The sequence below is a fragment of the Populus nigra genome, chromosome 3 (genome assembly GCF_951802175.1).
Source record: "Populus nigra chromosome 3, ddPopNigr1.1, whole genome shotgun sequence".
Taxonomy (NCBI): Eukaryota; Viridiplantae; Streptophyta; class Magnoliopsida; order Malpighiales; family Salicaceae; genus Populus; species Populus nigra.
In genome coordinates, this window is record NC_084854.1 from 25345240 (window position 1) to 25365559 (window position 20320).

The 20320-nt window shown below is 35.9% G+C and overlaps 2 protein-coding genes across 2 annotated transcripts; one reads left to right on the forward strand and one right to left on the reverse strand.

Annotated features, from left to right (window-relative positions):
- Nucleotides 1-4509: 4509 nt before the first annotated feature.
- Nucleotides 4510-6334, reverse strand: LOC133689180 (7-deoxyloganetin glucosyltransferase-like). Its single transcript, XM_062108962.1, has 2 exons — nt 5768-6334; nt 4510-5546 (listed from the first exon to the last, which is right to left on the reverse strand). Exons 1-2 carry the CDS (start codon nt 6267-6269, stop codon nt 4612-4614), a joined length of 1437 nt encoding a protein of 478 aa, XP_061964946.1. The 5' UTR covers nt 6270-6334; the 3' UTR covers nt 4510-4611.
- Nucleotides 6335-7467: 1133 nt separating this feature from the next.
- On the forward strand, nt 7468-18167 carry LOC133689075 (uncharacterized). Its single transcript, XM_062108795.1, has 31 exons — nt 7468-7910; nt 8069-8522; nt 8619-8876; nt 8962-9174; nt 9279-9410; nt 9496-9625; nt 9709-9755; nt 9839-9940; nt 10055-10162; nt 10409-10551; nt 10655-10749; nt 10842-10920; nt 11007-11058; nt 11140-11220; nt 11659-11754; nt 11866-11969; nt 12460-12916; nt 13496-13531; nt 13627-13831; nt 13917-14050; nt 14189-14369; nt 14451-14680; nt 14788-14883; nt 15173-15262; nt 15354-15386; nt 15475-15609; nt 15700-15760; nt 15837-15892; nt 15985-16041; nt 16126-16246; nt 17749-18167. The coding sequence occupies exons 1-31, from the start codon at nt 7534-7536 to the stop codon at nt 17898-17900; spliced, it is 4515 nt and encodes a 1504-aa protein (XP_061964779.1). The 5' UTR covers nt 7468-7533; the 3' UTR covers nt 17901-18167.
- The last annotated feature ends 2153 nt before the right edge of the window (nt 18168-20320 follow it).

Genomic DNA, 20320 nt, shown 5'->3' on the forward strand with positions numbered 1-20320 from the left:
GATAGAATGAAACCAAGTAGCTAGCTAGTGATATAACCATTTACATGAGTAAGATTGAAACTGAAGTCATTTCCATGCTAGACAGATAAGGTTTCTGTTCATGATTGGATCTTCTGAAGAAACATGCATGTGATCAAGCTTTGACTTTCATGCTAGACAGTGATATAACCATTTACATGAGTAAGATTGAAACTGAAGTCATTTCCATGCTAGACAGATAAGGTTTCTGTTCATGATTGGATCTTCTGAAGAAACATGCATGTGATCAAGCTTTGACTTTCATCGATGGAAAGAGAAGAACTACACGATGATAAAAGCAAATAGTAGTAATTGGAAATGGAAAAGTCATTATGGCACGCACAGACATTGAAAAAGTTATGGTGGCCATAGGGATTCCAATTTCTTCAGAAGTTCCAAATCCAATAGCGAATGCCATGGAACCAGCAGAAACAGTGCAGGTCACTGGGGGGCGTCTGAGGATGCATTATCGTTCAGCTTTGCAAGAAGATCTCGCAAGGAAGTTGCAGTTCTTATAATGATCTCTCTCTTTCCACGTGATTTTTGCTTTGAATTTTTCTTTTTGGGTTCAATTAGTGATGTAGTGAAATAAAAAACTAGTGTTTTTCAAGTTTATTAATAAAGGTTCTGGCTATGGAAAGTGGCTGAATTTGGATTCTCGGTTTTTAGATAATAAAAAATAATTTTCAATTATTTTTAAATTTAAAACCACCAAAAGAACACCCTAACCACCTCAATAAACACATTTACAAGCTTAAAACACCTTTAAATCGCCCCAACAACCAGGAATTAAAATGAGTAAAAACAATTCCTGAGCCTCGATGATGTAGTCATGGAGACACGAGTGGTTCTAACATGAAAAGGGTAGTTAAATCTCACCTCATTTTTCCCGACCGACAACCTATGGAACCATACAGAGCTTGTCGTAACATGCTTGTGGATTATGGAAAGTGATTTTTTCAGAATTAACTTTTCAAATGTTCATGAATTTATTTAATATTAAAAACATTAACCAATATAAAACATTTTTCAATTAAAAAAAAAATTGATTTGGTTTCAGAAAAGTATTTTTATTTTATTTTAAACAAAAATATTTTTTAGAAGTTATAAAAAAATTTAGAAATATCATGTTATTTGCTAATTATATTAAATTTAATTTTTAAATTTTTTATTGCTATATATTTTGTTTTAAATTTTTTTTTTCAATTTTACCCCTTAAAATTTAATTTGATTTGATTTTTATATTAACTTTGATCCTTATTTTTATGGTTGTTATTTGTTTTTCTCTTACTATTTTTTTTATTGAATTTTTTTTATTTATTAGATTTGTTTCTCATTCTTTTGATTGTTATTTATTTTATTTGAAATAATTTATGATATTATAATATTTTTTATTTCATTATCTTTCAACTTTTTTATCTATTAGATTTGATTTCTATTATTTAATTGTTATTTATTTTATTTGAGATAATTTATGAATTTTTTTTTAAATTTTATTCTTATTTAACTTTTTAATTTTTAAGATTTGTTCTTTATTATTTTAATAAACTTAAAAAAATATTAAAAAGTTATTTTATAATTTATTTTCTATGATATAGCTAAACACTAGAAAGTGTTTCTTAACTTATTTTTTATAATATAATTTACTTTTTATAAATTTATTTTTTAAAATAATATTTTTTAAAAATAAACTACTTTTTTAGCAAATAAATATTCCTAAATAACTGTGCAGATAAGCTACTCCACACCCCATGTCCGGTGAGCACTGTGATTGGATTTCACAACACATCTGTAAAATCTTCCATCATTACTGTATCTATTTCGGAGCAGAAACTTGAGGCCTGGCTTTGTTTGGTCTCGTAAACAATCGTAGATTTAGCACGAACCCAACCTAGGAAAACAATTGAGTCCATATGTTGAATGAGGAGAACAAACGACCTAACCACTGTGACAATCGGTTGTTGGCTCCAGCTAGATATTGCAATAAAACGGTATATTTTGAGGTACTCCAACACATAAATATAAAAACCCGAACTCGGCTTAAAGCACTAGTCTTGTGGATAGGTCAACTCAGGTCAGTTTAAAACGGCGCTGATCTAGAAATTTTTTATAAAATTTCAAACTATGTTTTATACAAGTTTTGATTAAGTTAAGGGTTGATTTGTAAAGATAATTGAGTTTAATCGAGTCAACTCTTAATCTAGTTTAATATAAAACATTTCAAATTAATAGATGATGAAACATTTGGAGCAGTTGCCTCTTTCAGCAAATTTCCTCCATCCCATATCTGCCTCCATTATTTGCATGACAAGCTTCTCTACTTGATCACTTTTGACAATATTGTTATCAATCTCCATGCCAACTCCCCATTCTTTGCAAGTTTATCTACAGTTAATTTTTGGTCTGCAAAGAATGGCCAACACGCCATAGGAACTCCGGCAGATAAGCTCTCAATAGTCGAACCCCGACCACTATGAGTTAGAAATCCACCAACTGGTGGATGGTTGAGCACTTCCTCCTGAGGACACCAGCTTGCAATAAATCCACGTATTTGAATATCGGCTTCAAATTCTGCAGGCAATATTGCCGAATCGCCAATGACCAAATCTGGCCTCATAATCCACGAGAATGAATGGTTGCTGCCTGCTAGTCCCATGGCAGACTCAACTGGTTGCTGCCTGCTAGTCCCATGGCAGACTCACTATTATGCTTCCAAAATTCACGTACGCTACTGATTTAGGTTCTTTGGTATCCAGCCATTGAAGACTCTCATTTTCATCTCTCCATAAACTGTATCCAATAGACTTCATACCATCTTCATCAATTTGTTTGAGTAACTGCAAGGGGGCAATAGGAATCCAAGCATTCGGAAATCCCTAGCTAGGATTATTTATAAATTCAATTATTCTCAAATATCATACATGCAATAAAAATTATAAAACAAAATTATTCAGGATCCTATTAGATAAATCTAAAATTGTTTAGGGATTTAACACATAAAGATCTAATCTTTTTCAGCTTGAATAATTATTTCAAGATTAGGTTATCGTAAATTACAAGTTGTCTAATTGCTCGACCTCTAACGATAATCCACGTAAATTACACGTCAAAAATCTTCGAAATCTTTATTTAAAAGAAAGGGGTTGCTTTATCTAAAATTTAGCTCTAATTTTATATTTACAAAGTTTTTCTGTATAATAGACAATAACTCATACAAATAAAAAAACATAGCTTATTATTTATAGGAAAATCTAAAAAATCTTATAAATTGATAAAATATCAATTTGTCATTTGAATAATATCCATAGATAATTTTATAAATTAACTCAATCAAGTCTTTATTTAATTTTTTGAAGTATAATCTATATATTAATTCTATTTTAATTTTTAAAATATATTTTAATCAAATGATCCTTAATTATTTTTTTTTTCCAACCATACATCCCTATAAAGCTCTTTATATGTCCAGTTTTCAATGCATGAAACGGTGCATGATTTGGAGCTTCCAACAAAGAGTTATGCCCATTTCTCTGACAAGTGCGCAGGCTGATGAAAGGAAACAACAGAATCGAAAATCCTACTACCGTATTTTTGCTACTTGCAAGGCGGCCCCTCTATGTCAACAAGCATTCAATGCAGGATTGACAATCTTACCTCCAACTCGCTTATGCCAGGAGGGTTTTTAGTTAATAAAAACAGCAACATAGGCTAACTAGAGGGAGGTGCACATATATAGTGACAGATTTTGTGTTAAAGACTCTGTTCTTGATTTTCTTTGTTGCTGTTTTCCTAGCTTGAAGAAAAAGCATGTCTAGGTGTAGATTTCTTGTTTTGTTGTTATCCTTGCTTGGAGGGATTGTTCAAGGTATAAATAGTTTTGGTTTCAGCAATGTATAGATAGAGAATTTGTTGAAGCTAAAATCGAAGTGAGTTCATCTCTTTGGTGGATTCCATTGAGTGGTGAACTATCCTAAATTCTAATCTCTTTGTGGTGAGACTGTATCATTGAGATTTGCGAGTTTAATCCTTGTTCTTCCTCCTTAGAGTGGTGATTTTCTATATCTCTAAAGGGTTAACATCATCTATCCTACATTTTCCATCTTTCACGTTTCCATTCCCATCATCCACCCTGACTAGAATTTCCACTGAAATTCCAGCCCTCTCGTCTGGCATCATGGTCGATTTCTTTGCGTCTTTTCATCTTCCACTGGCATTAGGGAGTCCAATGAAGAGGAGATTTTAGCTATCAAGAGAGCTTTGATGTGTCTGTAGCTCTTCCTCTTGTGCTATTCCTTGGGATAGCAAGCAAGCAGCAAATAGACCATGAAGATTGCAGAGAGAGTTTGATGCTATTTTTTTCCCTAGTTAGGAATTCTCTTATAGATTACTAAATTAATCGCTAAATACAGTCGAGTCTGTTGCGATTACCCCATTTGGATTGGTTCAGTACATGGTCTAGACATGCAAACGGATCCTGCAAACACATACACCTTACACAATCAACACAACTAGCACAAACCTTGATTTTGTTCTTTTCGCCAACAAACAATCATAAAATGTAATTACAAAAGTATTTTTTAAAAAGATCACGAGTTAAGTAGTTTTGGATTGTAATATTTCACTTATGAACTTGTCTAAATTAATGGATGACGAACCATGAGGGGCAGCAGCCTCTTCAGCCAGCTTCTTCCACTCCATGGCCTTTCCCCTCATTTTCTCACCCTTCTCTCCTTCCATTAACTCTCTTACAAGCTTCTCTACTTCTTCCCTTTTGACTTTGTTATCAATCTCCATGCCAACTCCCCATTCACTGCCAGCATAGCTACAGTTTATTGCCTGATCAGCAAAAAAAGGCCAACAAATCATGGGCACCCCAGCACACAAGCTTTCAACAGTTGAATTCCAACCACTATGAGTTAGAAATCCTCCAATTGATGGATGGTTTAGTACTTCCTCTTGTGGGCACCAACTAGCCATGAAACCACGTTTTTGAGCTTCCACTGCAAACTCAGCTGGCAAAATTGCCGAATCACCGATAACCAAATCCGGCCTTATAATCCACAAGAATGAGATCTTGCTATCAGCTAACCCCATGGCAAACTCAACCAGTTGTTCAGCTGTCATCACTGTTATGCTTCCGAAATTCACATAGACCACTGACTTGAGCTCTTTGGTGTCTAACCATTGGAGGCATTCACTCTCTTCCTTCCATAGATTGTAACCAATAGACTTCAAACCATCATCTTGAATTTGATTGAGAAGTAACTGAAATGGACCGATGGAATAAACACGAGGAAATATAGTGGAAAGGCCATGCAAAACATCTAGCTCCAATGCATCGAAAGTATGAAAAGCAATTGCCTGAGCTTTAACAGAAGTCTCAGCAACTCCAATTACAAAGTTCAATGAAAGGTCGTTTTCACATGTTGTTCGAATAAATGGAAAATCTTTGAGTTGGATGGCTTTCATACCAGGAATCCCTTCTATAATTGTGTTTTCAAGATAACCATTTGTTAGATAACTCTCATCTGTTAAAACACAGTTCATCAAAGTTAGCTTCTACCACTCAAAACTATCCACCATGGGAGGTTGGACAGAGCCAAACATCCGTGTACAAATTAAAAGCCTCATCACCTTAGGCTTAGAACACAAGAAGTACTCTAAAGCTCTTAAAAACAAACTGAAAAGGATTGTGGAATTGTACACTGTAACACTAGAGATCTCATAAAAACTCCTTTAATAAAAGTACCTTTAAGTGGAACGAAGCCCTTCTCCTTGAGGCCATGAAGTTGTTTGTATCCCATGTATCCACATGCGGACATGGTGACGAACATCACAACTGGGAGTCCAGCTTCTTCAGCAGCTGTGATGGTGAACGGCATGAAAGCATCAGAAACTATGCAAGTCACCGGAGGATTCACAAGTTTTGCAAGAAGTTCCTTAAACGGAGCTAACATATTATTTTGAACAGCAACTGTAATAGAATCTATTTCTTGCGTGGCATCAATATCTGAAGAAGGGATGCCATCAGGGATGGTTTCAAAACAAAAGTTGGGCAAGCCGTCAAGGGCATTAGGGCCTCTTGATTTCAAGAAACGTTTGTGATTAAACTCTGTGTTAACAAATGTTATGTGAAAACCTTTGTAGTGCAGAAGTTTTGCCAATTTAAGCATGGTTTTTATATGGCTTTGTAGTGGACATGGGATCAAAACTATATGAGGCAAGTAATTAGCTTCTTGCTTGGATCCCATCCTTCAGTACTGCTCTCTCTATGCTCTCTCTCTCTCTCTCTCTGGCAATGGACTCTATGTGCTTGCTGTAGCGATTCATGCTTTCCTACCGCACTCATTAATTAACATATGATATTCCTGAAATGTTGACTATACTGATAACTAATTGATTTAATGTTGACTATATTAAAATCATTAAAGTACACTAGAAAATATTAATTTAATATTTTTTTTTTAAAAAACCCTCAAACAGTCAATTAGTCGTTTTCTTCCACCCTTATTTAAGCCTTTTCTTGTAATGGTGAAGACAGAAGCAATCAAACTCACCATTAAAAAAATTCAACTGGCTATCATTAAAAACTGTTCAGCATCTATCATGATTTAAGCAAGGCATTGACGGTATTAAAATATGCGATTCGGTAATTCAAATGAATGAGGTAAAAAATTATTAATAGCTTTATGACCGTTCATTCTCCCCTATGTATATATCAAGAAAAAAATTAAGAAATTGAGATGCTGAACATACAAATAATTTTTTATTTTTTAAAAATTATTTTTAACATCAGTACATCAAAATAATTTGAAAATATTAAAAATATATTAATTTAAAGTTAATAAAAAAATAAAAAAATTTAATTTTTTTAAAAACACTTTTAAAATACAGAAATAAACATCCATTGAGTATTTTTCCAAAAGGTTGATATGAGACTGTAAGTGGTTACCTTGTCTTGTATTCAAAATTCTTGTTCCCACGAAGATGGAGATGGAAAAAAAGAAGAAGTAAAATATGCAATGAATTTGGATATAGAGATAGATAGGATATCCGTAAACATTGTACCGGTGTAAAATATTTTTTAATTAAAAATATATTCAAAAAATATTTTATTAGATTTTTTTATTTTTAATATTTATATATCAAAATTATAAAAAAATCTAAAAACATCAATTTAATTCTTTTTAAATAAAAAACTTAAAACTTTTTTTAAAGCAAAGCTATCCCAATATCAAACTTCCCATTATCACTTAAATATGGGCCGGACCAATCATTATTAAGCCCAATTAAACCAAACGGTGTATATATATTAAAAAAAGTGTTATGGAAGCCTACTTCCTTTTATCACTTAACATGGGCCGGACCTAACCTCATTGAGCCCAATTAAACCAACCAGCCTTTAAATAATTTCAAGCGGTTTCTTCTTCAACAATTTGGCGCCACTTTGTTTTGCACATCAAAATCCCCTTCTCTCTCCCTAAACCACCAAACGTCTCCTCGTCCGCCACCAAAATGGTGTTCCTCCACCAACAAAACCCCTCCCGGAAACGACCTTCCTCCTTTATTCCTCCATTTCCACAACCGAAAATCCCCAAATCCTCCACGACCACCACCAAAAAACCACCACAATCTCAAAACGAAGCCTTCGAGGACAATCGAGTATCATCATCCTCATCGTCATCATCCGTTGATAAATTGGTGTCGATTCTAGCTGATGCTGGCTGTACTTTGATCAATCCTTCAGGTCCACCTTGCCTTCCTTCTGATCATCATAAGTTCCGGAACCATCTAAACCGTCTATTTTCTTCTTCCGATACCGCCTCTGCTCTCCGCTCCGATTTCCTTTCCGGATTCTCCTCTTACATTAATCTTCAACAGAACTTCCGCAGGTCAGTTTCGTAAACTCACAAATTCTGCTTTATTTCACGATTTAAATAAAAAGCTCCCTGGAATGTGCCTGCGCGATTGCGGGGGCCCACCGTGGTGCCCTTAATTACGTCATTAACATTTAATTAAGTTTTAATTATTATTAATGTTAATTAATCAGGGTTCTTGCATTTTCGAAACGAGATGGTTTTGGCGCCAAGAGAAGTGAGAGCTTAGTAAGGCAGCTCTTGCTAGTTCCAGCAATTCAGCTAGACCTTCAGATCATGCTCCTCGAGAAACTTCCGGAATATTTCGACACGAACTCCGTAGATTCTAGAACAACACTGTCGCTCGAAGATGATGTAGCCAGGCTGATAATTGATCAATTCCGGTGGCTTGATTTTGTTATTGATCCTAATACATTCACGGATAAGTTATTGCAAGTTGTTTCAATCTGTCCTTTATATTTAAAGAAAGAGATTATCGGTTCTTTGCCGGAGATCATCGGTGATCAAAGTAGTAATAATGCTGTCGTTGATTCGTTAGACCAAATGCTACAGGAGGATTCTGAGATCATTGTGCCGGTGCTTGATGCGTTTTCGAATCTTAATCTGGATGAAATGATGCAAGAACAGGTGCATTGTTATGTTTTTGGAAAATAGAGACTTGGGATTGAGCATTTTATGTTGTTGTTTGATTTGTTTTGATAGTGATAATTTTTTGTTTTGAAGGTTATTTCGACAGCTTTATCGTGTATTAGGACAATAGATGGGGAGCATATTCCGAATTTGCTTAGTTTTTTATTGCTTTCGGCTACACCTCAAAATGTTCGAAGAATAATATCGCAGATTCGTCAGCAGCTAAAATTTGTGGGAATGTCGAATAGTTCTCGTTCAACTCAGCAGCGGAAACTTAAAGGGAAGTCACTCGTGGATAATACGGAGGCGTCTATTCTTGATGCTTTGAGATCAAGTCTTTTATTTAAGAATGTAAGTTTTCTTTGCAGTATTGCCAATGTAAGCATATGTGTATGCTATTTGTCTACATGACCTTATTCCATTTGCTGCTGTTTAGATGCTGTGTCAGGAGGTTTTGAAAGAATTGAGTAGTGTTGAGAAACCTCAGGATCACAAGGTCATAGACATATGGCTTCTTATATTGATATACATGAATGGCAAGTCGATGCAAAAGAGTGTTGAGAAGATTCTCAAGAAGAAAATTGTTGAAAGTTGTATTCGGGAAGATATGATTGACCAGTGTATTTGTGGCAACAAAGAACTGGTTCAGGTATAAGCTGCCGTCATTTTGAATGAAGAATCATTTCACATTGATCAGAATTAAGGAATGGTTTTGGAACTCCTTTTGATTTCTGTCTTATGTTTATTGACTAGGATTATTTTCCGTGGTTTCTTTCATTGGCCGAGCACTTATTGGCATGTAAAGAACAAAAAGCAAGGGATTTTGGCATTCACATATACATTTGCTTGTTTGGAGAGTTTGGTGATACTTATTTTCGACAAGAGGTCAGTAGCCTGCTGAAATATTCTTGTCTGTGATTTAGTAATTGAAACGCATACTGTGGGAAGTCTTATTCCAGCATTTTTGCAGGTTCTTGGGGCACTTGTCACTCATGTTGGATCTGGTGTTAGTTTCGAAGTAAATTCTTCTTTGAACACCATGGCTTTGCTGGCCTCCAAGTATCCGCAGGAGTTGATTCCACTTTCTGCTCATATAAATGGTATTTATCCACTCTTGTGTCACATGACTATATGCTGTGACTAGATGCTGATTTCTCTTGATGTGTTTAATGTTCTGCCTTAGGTATACTGGATTACTTGGAAGGATTTTGCATGGAACATCTACACAAGGTCTGTAGATTTTTTCTATTCTTGGCATTATAAGTTGAAATGCTGATAGTTTGTGCCAGTTTCACTAGCTTTCCGTGGTGCAGGTTTATGAAGTTTTCAGCAAGCTGGCTTTGGCAGCTCGATCTAGTACATATTGTTTTGGATCTTCAATTGCAGATGAACTGTTTATGATAATCCGAAAGCAGGTATTTTCCATACTTTTTTCTTTATCCTTCTCTTTCTGTCCCCCTTTAGCTGCTTACAAATTTCCTCTAGTCTTTATCCATGTTCTCTTGGTTGTCATGACTCATATTGGATAGGTCAGCCATCCAGATATGAAGTACAAGAAGATGGGCCTAATAGGGACTCTGAAAGTAGTCTCTTGTCTCGGAGACATAAATAATGCTACCGGGGCGTCTCCTTCTCAGGTAGTATTCACTGTTTCCTCAACTGCAAGATTATGGCTGCTTATTTATTTGCTGCTGATGTTTTTTCCAGCTGTAAATAATGCTCCATGTTTGCTCCCCTGCTATAGAATTTGCAATGCTTTCCTATGTTATAAAGGAAATTAATCCTGCTAACCGTTTTTTTTACTATGTTTAATGTCTCATGTTTTAATGAAGATTTTTTATTCCAGCATGCCTATTCACCATTATTGAATGTTACTTACACAGAAATCTAACTGTGAGGAGGCTTTGGAACTCTTGAGAACATCTCTGGATTCTTGCAAGCAGTTGTGCTTACCATTGGTTCTCTTTTATGATGAACTGACTACAATAATGCTTCATAAGAAACTTCAGCCAGAAATTGTAGAATGGTCAGTGACTACAACCACATAATTCTGGAAACTAAGCTTCTCAGTCATTTAAAACAGTATCAAATGCCTGATTATATTGGAGAAAATTGTCTGTATTTTGTAGGGTTGGCAAACATGCTGGAGAGTTTGAGTCTAAGTTTCTATCTGATCTCCAAGGTGGACAATTGCCAGGCGAGGACTCATATTGTGGTTTAGAAGGTGAATTAGCATTGCAATCTCTTTCTTTATTTCTCATATTTTTCCCTTGAAGTTAATGGGAAATCAGGACATGTATAAGTTTCCTTTTGCAGGGGAACTGTGGATGAACCTGGATGGTGACATATCACCTATTTGTTTGAGCATTTTGTCATTGTCGTCCTCTTCCTTGCAGTAATGTTCTGGCCATCCTTGCCCTTTTCTTTTTAGAACTTGTTTAAATGTTTGTGCCTGTTGGCTTAAAAGTTTGTTCTGCCCAGGTCTACGTCTTCATTGCAAGTTCTTCCTGCTAACTTCCTCTTACTATCCGCTGTAAGTTCATGGACTTTAGGCATTAAAACTATAAGTTTAGAAGGAAGCATATGGATGTGTTCTTTTTGGTCTGTTTTTCAGGTTGAGAAGTTGACGAATCAGGGATCTCTTAGTGGAATTGATGCACTACTTGGCTGCCCTTTGCACCTTCCCTCCTCTAAGGTGAGGCCAGGGAGATGCTTTTACTAACATCATCGAGAAGTAATTCTTTCTTCATATGTATGGTTTTTGGTTATTTTAGCATCCAAGCGTTGTTTTAAATACAAGCAGAATTTTTTGCCTTTGCTCATGTTTCAAGGAGGGCAAGGAAAGTTAAAAAAACTAGAATATTATGTCAAGCAGGAAAAAACATGGTTTCATTGAACAGGTTTTGAAGTGCTTTGCTTCCAAAGTGGTTATCTAGCAAATCTTTGTAACTCATTGTGTCCAGAGCAAGCAGTGCACATAGTGCTCCTGACGCTTGATACTTTGGAACTTCTGATGACCTTTGCCACTGTGTCACCTACTTTGTGATTTCCTTCAGCTTTGTACATTTACAAAGTTTGGCAATGCTGTTGGTCTTGACCAATTTGCTGATACCTATATCTTGTGCAATGTCAGTACTTTTCTAAAGCAGGCTGGCAATCATTGACAGCTAAGCAGAAACAGATTGTATGCCTTTCTCTTTATTATGCGGCAAACTGGATAAGGGAACTGGTAATATTTTTTTAGTTCGAAATTGTCACCTTCTGGGTTGAGCCACTTTTTTTTTTATTTGAATAATTTTCTATATGTTCTGGTCTGTAATGCATACAATTTTGCTTGTAGCTTAATGCCTTTTGTACACAAGTTACTGGAAGATTTGAATGCACCAGTCAGGCTACAAAAATGGATATAATTGTCAAGCTATTGAAGCGACTCAGGAACCTAGTGTAAACTCTAGTGCTCTCAATTACTTGATTATTCATGCGCCATTTTTAATCACATCTTTTTATTTATTAAAGCCTTGGTGTAATTCTCTGTACAGTTCCACAATAGTACCCTAGGTGGATTGGCCTTTTTAATGCTGTTATGTGAACAGTGATAAGAATGACGTAATAAAGGCACACTGTAAAGTGACAGATGAAAGCCTAGAAAAGGGATAGCTCTTACTTGATCAATAATTTGGTTGACTATGACTTCTATAGTTAGTCATGCAAGCACTCCTAGGCATTCCATACACTTAGAGGTAAAAAACTGGAATCTTTACATCATTTGTTACAACTGCATATTCTTATTACACCGATGAAAGTCCCACTTACTAGTCTAAGTGTATTTGATTCATGCCAGGAGTTATGCAATTTTCAATTGTAGTTTTTTTCCAGTTTCATTCTGAAAGCAGTATGTTATCTTTGCACTGATGAAAATAATATTGAAATGCAGATTTCTGGAAAATTTACTGAACAACTGCATCAAATGCCATCCTCTGTCTCTGCCAGAGCTCCATCTTCAAGTTGATAATTCTGGAACTTTACTTTTAAACAAAGCTAACAATAGGGTACATTTCGAAAAAAACGGTGAACATAAGAAAACACAAGACAACAAACATAAAAAGACATCAAAAGAATCAAGTTCTTATCCAAATGGTAAACTCCGGCAGCCAACAATATTGGATGTGTTGAGGAAAAAAGGAGCTGTAACAAGCCAAGATGTCTCAAATGAGGAGTCTACTAGTCAATCTTCAAAGGGACAAACATTTATTCCTGCAGATCAAGATTCCTGTAATTCTACTGGGCTAATAAGTTTAGAAGTTTCTGCAGTTGCCAAGGCTCTAGAAGCACAACGATTTAAATTCAGGCCGCTCCATGTCCAATGTTACTCCCTTTTGATGTTTTCAAATGTGAGTACACAATAATGCTGCTGAAAATCATGGTTCTCATTTCATTTAGTTTTTACATGCTGCTTGCTGTGGGATTTCCATTTCATATGTAGACTTTCAACTGCAGGATCTTGTGGAATGGTATTTTTCTCAACGTTTTATTCAGTTTGTCTGTTCTGAAATTGCATTTTGTACTTGGAAGGAATTTAAAGGAGAATGGTTTTATTTCAACTTATTTAAGCACTTGTATGCAAGAATGTTACTAAATTAGATATTACATATCATATCAAACATCTATCTGTTTCATAAGATGGATGGTCTTCTGCATGTGTTATCCTTTCTTCAATTTTTTCTCTCTCTAGAATTTCTAGACTAAGATTACTGTGTTAGAGTGATATGCTGGTATTCGCTCACAGTCCCACACTCTGATTCCCTTTCCATCTTGTTCCTTGGAAGGGTGTTCATTCACTAGGCATGATAATTTCTATCCGAAGTCAGCATCTTGGTTTTTGGTCTAGTCTCATGCTGTTGTTTAATACATGTGTAGTATATTTAAACAAGCACTGATGGAAGTCATTTAATGTGTCTTTTCATATGCAGAATCAAAAGTCCTGTTGCCTTGATCCTGCAGTTGAGGTACAAATCTAATTGTACTGAGATTGTGGTAATTTGTTTTTTTAATAGGTTATTAATGTCATTAAACATGCACAATGATTTATTTCCTGTGCTAGTTACCCCTCTATCTATACCTTTTGCGCGATCTTCACAACCAGCTGTGTTTCTTTATGCCTCCTGGAAAACAATGCTCGGCCACATGCTTGAGTGCTCCTGCAGGTTTTACTAGGATGACCTTGCAAGAGTTCTTGAGCAACGTTAGGCCGCTTTTTCCAAATCTGAGAAGGCATTTTGATAATGCCATTTTTGTTCTTAAAGAAGGTTAGTTTATGCTGCTTAATTTGGTTGGATAAATGCTACTCACGTGCGACAGTGTTCTTGTTATCTAAGAGCATGTTCTTTGCAGGTGATGGAACTTGTGAAGATCATTGGAATGTTCACTCTGCTTCTGCTGGAAATCCAGAAGTAGCCAGTATTGTGTTTTCAAAATCTGTAGTTTCGACTTTGGTATTTAAAGAAGTACTTCATAGTTTTAGTAAGGTATTTTTTTTTACTCTTGCTCTCTCTCAGACCAGTCACCAATACATAATTGATTCTTTTTTTCTTTTGAAAATAATGCAAGCAACCTTTCTGAGTTTCTATTGTTCAAACTCCTTTCTGCCCTTTTCCTATTTGCAGATGCTAAACCTTATTGACGTTCAAATGCACAAATCAGTTCTATCGGATCTTCTTGAAGCCTTTCAACCAAGAGAAGTATCCGAGAATGTGTTTTCTGGCCTACAGCATAGCCCTTCACCTGGGACAATAGAATATTTGTATCTTGGAGCTTCATCATTTATTGAAGATGCATTAGTTATGGGTATAGATTCTATCTTGTTTGTAGCGGTGTATAATGTGGTCAAGAGGTATCCTTTGTAATTATAATTACTTCTCCTTGCAGCATGTTCATTCTCCTTTATGCTGGCCTCAGAATCTCTTCTTACCCTAGAATCAGTTGTAACCTCTGTCCAGACTGTACTGGATAAATCGGAGACTAATGGTAAAGGTATACACTCACAATCCATTCACAGGATCCTTCCAAACTTGCGCAGCAGACTTGGAACTTCTGCCCAGAAGCTTTTAAGTCACAACTGGGATAGTGAACATCTTGAGAACGGTTGGAAGAACAAAGTATGACCATCTATCTCATCCTATTTAGCTCTTTGTTTCAGTAGTCTTTAATAGTTAATGGAACAAGTAACATGCTTAGATGGTGTTTAATTTTCTGATGTTGTCAGGGGGAAATTGTACAAAAGATTTTGCAGATTTACCTGGAGAATAGTGAATCTAAATCTGATTTGTTGGATAAGCTTGCCTGCTCTATTTTGCCCGTGGTATGTGAATATTTTCTATACTTATCTTCTGCTAACTCATTACCTTTGCATCTGACCATCCTAGTACAATGTTCTTCCAGATGGTAAAATTGTTATCCCTCTAACTTGGAGTTGAAAATGTGATTTTAAGAGTTCACCATTTGGAATTTGGAACCTGAATTTGAAACAGTTAGGATAAAACACTGACTTGCTTGAAACATGGATGGAATGTCCAACATTGCAATGCACCAGACAACATGATTGTGCTGCTTTCCAAGTTATCTGTAAATGGAATTCACTTTCTTACTAGGTTTCTTCATCTGGAACAACAGTAGAAGATGATCATCATGGTTTCCCAACTCTATGCAATGCAACATTTGTTGTGTGGTGCCGGGTGCTGGTATGGTTTCCAATGGTAGCAGTATTGTAGATTTCATCTAATGTTTCTGTTGCTCATTGGAAATGTTTACATAAGGTGGTTTTATGTGCAGCATGAAGGGAACATCGCTATTCTTAACAAATTGGTGAGTTTTAAATACATAAGATTAAAATAGAGAAAAATTCATCTGGAATTAGATTTTAGTTTCTTATTCTTTCCTGTCTTGTGATTAGGTTAAGGAAATTGCTCTCTTTATGAAACCCAGAGCTGCTGTTCAGATTGAAGCTGTTGAAAAGCATTTGATCAAAATACAAAAATCTGTGAACATTGTCGTATCACTAGTTAACTTGTGCCGAACTCATGACAAGGTAGGAAAGCAGAAACAGGGAGTGCCTTTGTCAATATTTAGGTTCTAATGTGAAGTGGAAAATGGTTGACATGCTAAATTAATGGAGCAGGTGACTGTGCGTGCCATGTCTGTCAAGTATGGTGGGAAGTTTGTGGACTCCTTCCTAAAAGGTATATCCATGACACTTTCTTTTTGCAGTAGAATCTGAGATGTAGTTGCTTGGAGTAATTTTAAACCTTCAAACAGTTTTTGATTTCTTACAGGCTCACTTTCAAACACACAATGAACTCATAATCCAATTGGTAAGATCAGGTCCACTGAACAACTTCTAAGGTGGGTGATTATTATAAAAATCTTAGATTGGTGCTAAGCTCCTCCTTTGTGCTTCCTTTAGGTAACAGAGCTTCAAAAGGCCACAAGAACAATACAGACTCTATGTTCTGAAGCAAAGGTCAGTTTGTCATGTTCATTTCTATTTTTGAGTCAATAACTTTGCAACATAAAATCAGTCTGAATTTTGTTGCTCTTTGTGAAGGGCTCGAAACAAACAGCCATCACTAGCAAAATTCCTGCTACAAAGCGTTCAATGGAACGGTTTTTGTTCCGCGTCAAGGCTCTTCTTCACTCGACATCAAGTGGATGCACTTTTTGGATGGGTATGGAAGTTTTATAATTGTTTAATTTATATACCCTTATTGCATTTTCCAGAATTCAGTAACATCTGCAATAAACATCAACTAAGCTGTCAGAATCCCATTTAAAGCTCTTTCCTAGCTAATTATATCACACAAATTTAATTGGGCAATTAGAAGTTATTTGGCTAATTCGGTCTAGAAACTAAAATGTCAATCAAAAGTTTTAAAATTTAACCACCCTGGAACTTGGATATAGTTTTAACTATCCCCTTGGAATGGTTTACCTTGTTTTAATTAATTGAGCAGTTCAAGCAGCAGTATGTACCCTGAGCTTCTATTGGAATTACTTGGTCAATTCTTAGAATGAGGGTCAGGGGTAGGGGCAGTTTGATTTCCCTTAGTTAAGGTGGGAAATGGGAGACTTTGTGTTAGGGAGCTGCCTGTGTTCAGGAAGATGCATGAGCCTGCACGCATGAGAGCTTACACACAGGGATAGACACCACCTCCAACCCAAAAGTCTGCTTGAGTTAGGGGTGATGCATGGCCTTTGTGTCCGTGTTGGGCATGCAAGCACTAGGGCTTACACGCAAGGATGAACAACACCTCCAACCCAAAAGTCTAGTCGAACATAGGCAGCTCTATAAAAAATTGGTATCATAACCAAAGGTTCTGCTTTTCCATGACGTTGTTTGCTTCCATTGGAGGTGGAGTTGTGTTCAATGGGTTGGGCTCACATGTAAGGAGAAGATTTGTTGGGTGCACCTTGTCAGAGAACCATCTTAACCAAATAGGTTAAGTTGTTAGATGAGATCTTAAGATGTGATTTATATAATTTTCTAGCATATCCTTTTAGATGAAAGCTTTTTGAGTTTGAAACTTGCACATGCTTACATTATCTTGTGTTTAATTTTTATTAAATAAAATGAGAGTTGAGAGATTCGAACTTGTGATTGTTTGGTCAACCCAATAGCTTAAACTATTATTTATATAATTCTCCAACACACATGTAAGTGGTAATTATCTCACATTAAAAAGGAACGGGAAAAGAGACATATACAAGATGAGCCCTTGACCTAGTTGTCTAGGTGTTTGGGTTAGAGGTGGTATCCATCCTTGTGTGTAAACCCCCGTGTGCTCAGGCACAAAGGCAGCTCACTAACACTTTGCATCAATTTGAAAACGACTATTTGATTTGAAGTTGATGAATGGTCACAGTATTTACAATTTGAATCGACTATTTGATTTGAAATTGATGAATGGTCATATTATTTACAAATTGATATCATAGATGAATTGGAGTGCTCATATTTTGTGAAAAGTTTCACAATTTGAAACGAGTGGTTGGATGAAGCTTTTAGACGACCATTGAAGAGCACGAATTTGTGTTGTCAGCCTTTACATGGCTTCTTATAAATGACATTTCGGCTGTTACACTAACAGAATTTTATTGGTGATATTTCTTTAGTTGGCAAAAATATAACTATGGTCCAACTAACTTATTTACTATCCTTGTGTTATGATAGGGAATTTGAAACATAAAGATTTGACGGGTCAGGTTGTAAGTTCCCAGGCCTATGCAGATGATCAGAACAATAATGTTGACGAAGATCTGGCAGAAGCTGTTGAGGAGGATCAGCCAGTTAGTGTTGCTAGTGAGGATAGAGAAACAGAATAAGTGCCTTGTCTATCAAAGGGTTTAGTGGTTAAGACTGAAGCCAATATCAAGTATTTTTCTGCGAAAAATCTCAGAGTTCAAGACATGATGTGGTTTGCACATCCCAGCAAAAGATGGACGAAAAGGAAAAGTAGGTAAGACATAAGAACACAACGTTAACTCCTAATCCATTGTAAATGCGTTATAAATTGAAGATTCCGGTAAGTCATACTATCGATCTGTGATAAATTTATTTTTCAGTTGATATAATTTGAGTATCTTCTACCAGTTTCAGCTGCATTGATTACATGATTTCAATTCGATAAATCTCTTGCTAGATAATACTGCTATAATCATATAGTTGATATTTGCATTATGGACCAAAAATTATTGACCCCAGAAATATATGATTTTTAAATTAGATTTACTTTATGCCAACCATGCAAATACCAATATCTTATGTTACAATAGGGTGGAGTTACATAAAAAAATTTATAAAAGAAAGGTGGTTCATTAATCTCGATATTAATAATACATTTATTGCCCCATATATCCCAAAGTTTAAGAAAGTTACTCCTTGACTGCTTTAAGATTTATTCGGAGTTTAGTACCTGTCAAGGGAAAAAAAAAAACAGGCCAGCTTATATTAGGACATGAAGGATTCAATAAATAGACATGAACCTTTATTTGAGAAATATCACCGGGACTATGAATTTGTTTCTTGGCTGTGCCTTTTGTATTTTGGCAGAGAACAGAACTGATCACAAGCCTGGGCCGGAAAGTTTTCACCTAAGCCTTACCCTATATTCTGACCTGTCTAAGACCCACGCTTTAAGCTCGGACGCAGACCTGTCCAGGCCCTGGAATACTTGGGTCATACCTTAGGCCTCTTTGGCAAATAATTTAATAGAACAGATCACCGTAGATCAATAAAAATGTTCAAAATTTCGTTGAAATATGAAAATATTGAGTAAATCCAAAAAGTGACTTCTAGGTAGATGCTCCGGCCTCACGGGTTCAATATCATCTCGGTCGTTTTTGAAGGACCCTAACCCATAGTTATTAATCTCAGAAAAAATTGTGATTTGAAGCCTCATTTGGGTCATCTTTCAAGTTAAATAAATAAAAAACATTAATATCTATTATGTTTTTAATGATGTGATTGACAGTCAAAGATTATTTAAATCGGTCAGGGTTAATTTTAATAATTTTTAAAAAAAAAAACAAAATGACACTTTTTTTTAATTAAAATGATTGATGTAGTTGATCTAGTGACTTAGTGATCTAGATTTTATTCTAGAATAATCTTCGAGTCTAAAAACTATATTCTAACCTATAATTTTAGTTGTTACATTTGGTTAGGAAATGAGATTGAATGGGATGAGATTGAACGGGATGAGGCAATGTTAGCTCCTTTATAGAAAGTTGGACAAAACTAAAGCTATGAGTGATGATAGAAACACTTATTTGGTGGTCGAAGTAAAGATATCCTATTTTGTCATGTCCGGTATCATATATCAAATGCTACTTGCAAATTAAAAAAATACTCGACGGGAATATATGGTAGTGAAAATAAAAATAAAAATAAAAATTTGAAGAAATTACCTGCCACAGATATCACCGTTTAATGGAGTCACGTTCAGATTACACTCCTTGGAAAGCTCCAACATGGCATTTTCCTTGAAGTTATCGAAGTAGGAATATGCTTCCTTGTAACACTTGCACCCCAGAGGCTGCTCATCTGGTTTAGAAGCCAGGTTCATGATCATCCTAGCTCCATTACAGCATGACATTGATGGCTTTGGATCAAAATGCCTCTCAAGTAAGGGTAGCACTATCTAAGAGCCATGGCAACACGATCACATTCAAATACATCTGGTCTGACTCCTTGGGTTGGAACCATGGTCCATTGTGCTACTACTAGAACAAGAAAGATAAAGACAGCAGTGGTCTTCATAGAGGATTGCCTGGTGGAGTACTTGCTTATGCTTGGTGAGATTTGCTTGCAGGTTGGAGAGTATATAGTATATACACAGTTGGCACATGGAAAGAAATGTGAAGGAAGATGATATCATGGTTGTTATTTTGTTAAAGGTAACTGTTTGTTAGCAAAGCAAGGTGTCAGCTACAACACCAGAGAGTGTCCTTGGCGAGGATGCCTTCTTCAATCCTTCGTAAGGCACAGTCGATGCTGAACCGTATGCCTAGAACATTCGATTCATTGCCTATGGTCGAATTTTTTTCTAACATCCAGTTTAATCAAGGGGTTTCAATGTCTTTGAAGGAACTGCTTTGTCCCATCCGCCAAACACAAGTACAAGGTCTTCCTGTCTTGTCCAGTCCCATGTTCCAAGTATTTGTAAGCTTGTAAACCTGTAATTCTCTAATCAAGCGTGGCAATGGTGATTAATCTCTTGACACTGTACCAGAATTTGAGGACA